Source organism: Perkinsus marinus (assembly GCF_000006405.1).
Source record: "Perkinsus marinus ATCC 50983 genomic scaffold scf_1104296931838, whole genome shotgun sequence".
Taxonomy (NCBI): Eukaryota; Perkinsozoa; order Perkinsida; family Perkinsidae; genus Perkinsus; species Perkinsus marinus.
Genome location: NW_003215639.1, coordinates 1 through 991, shown reverse-complemented (window position 1 = coordinate 991; position 991 = coordinate 1). Strand labels below are relative to the sequence as shown.

The following is a 991-nucleotide window of genomic DNA, read 5'->3' as shown; positions in this document are numbered from 1 at the left end:
CTTCCACAAAGAAGGCTACGACTAGAGCTGCTAGGAAGCCGGCTGCTCCGAAGACCAAGAAGGTCGCTGCGAGCAAGAAGGTTTCTGCTCGATCAAAGCTCCGGCGAAGAAGCCGGCTGCCAAAAAGTCAAAAAAGTGACGGCGAAGAAGCCTGCGGCTAAGCGATTGAAGAAGTAGGTCTTGAGGTTCTGGTAGAAACCTTTTAATTGCCCACAATCATTACAAGGCGTTGTTTGGCGCCATCATGAACGGTCTAATGAGAAACCCCATGGAAACTGCGAATAGGAGAGGTATCTACCAAACTGCGAACCCAGGGCCTGAAAGCTGGAGTCTGGTTTTAGAAATACTGACCAAACCAGAGGATGAGTCAGTGAACTGATATAAGTGAGCTATCCGAGCATCAGCCGCAGAGTCAGGTCACCTGACTCAGCTGTCTCATTTCTAGTCCTTCAGTGTCAGAGGTAACAGAGAGAAGCAATCGTACCGCTGCGTGTCTTCATGACCCTACAGCGTCCTTGGGGACTACAGTTTTATCATTGTGGCACTCAATTCCATCGACATCAACGCAACGTTGCTCTCATTGAATACGATGATCCCCAACTGGGTCATTTATCCACCAGGAAACCGACCGTGTTTTCCCCTCATGCAAAGTACGTTATTATGACGCAATGTACAGTGATGGCCATCAAGTGGTGTGTTTTGTCACTTTTTTCGTCAGAAAAGTCGGACTCCCATGGCAGATGGGATTTACCATGATCGTTTACACTTTGATATCAATCTAATTTCACTAGCAACTTATGTCTGGCAGAGGCAAAGGCGGCAAAGGTTTAGGAAAGGGCGGTGCTAAACGTCATCGTAAGGTTCTTCGCGACAACATTCAGGGCATCACTAAGCCGGCTATCCGTAGGCTTGCGCGCCGTGGTGGAGTCAAGCGTATTTCCGGGTTGATCTACGAAGAGACCAGAGGTGTCCTCAAGGTCTTCCTCGAGAG

General features: G+C 48.8%; 1 protein-coding gene across 1 annotated transcript; it reads left to right on the top strand.

Annotated features, from left to right (window-relative positions):
* Positions 1 to 797: 797 nt before the first annotated feature.
* Positions 798 to 977, top strand: Pmar_PMAR008995 (histone 4, putative; the record flags this gene model as incomplete). Its single annotated transcript, XM_002786233.1, has 1 exon — positions 798 to 977. A coding segment is annotated over one exon (180 nt), but the record flags the coding sequence as incomplete, so codon positions are not given.
* Between the last annotated feature and the right edge of the window lie 14 nt (positions 978 to 991).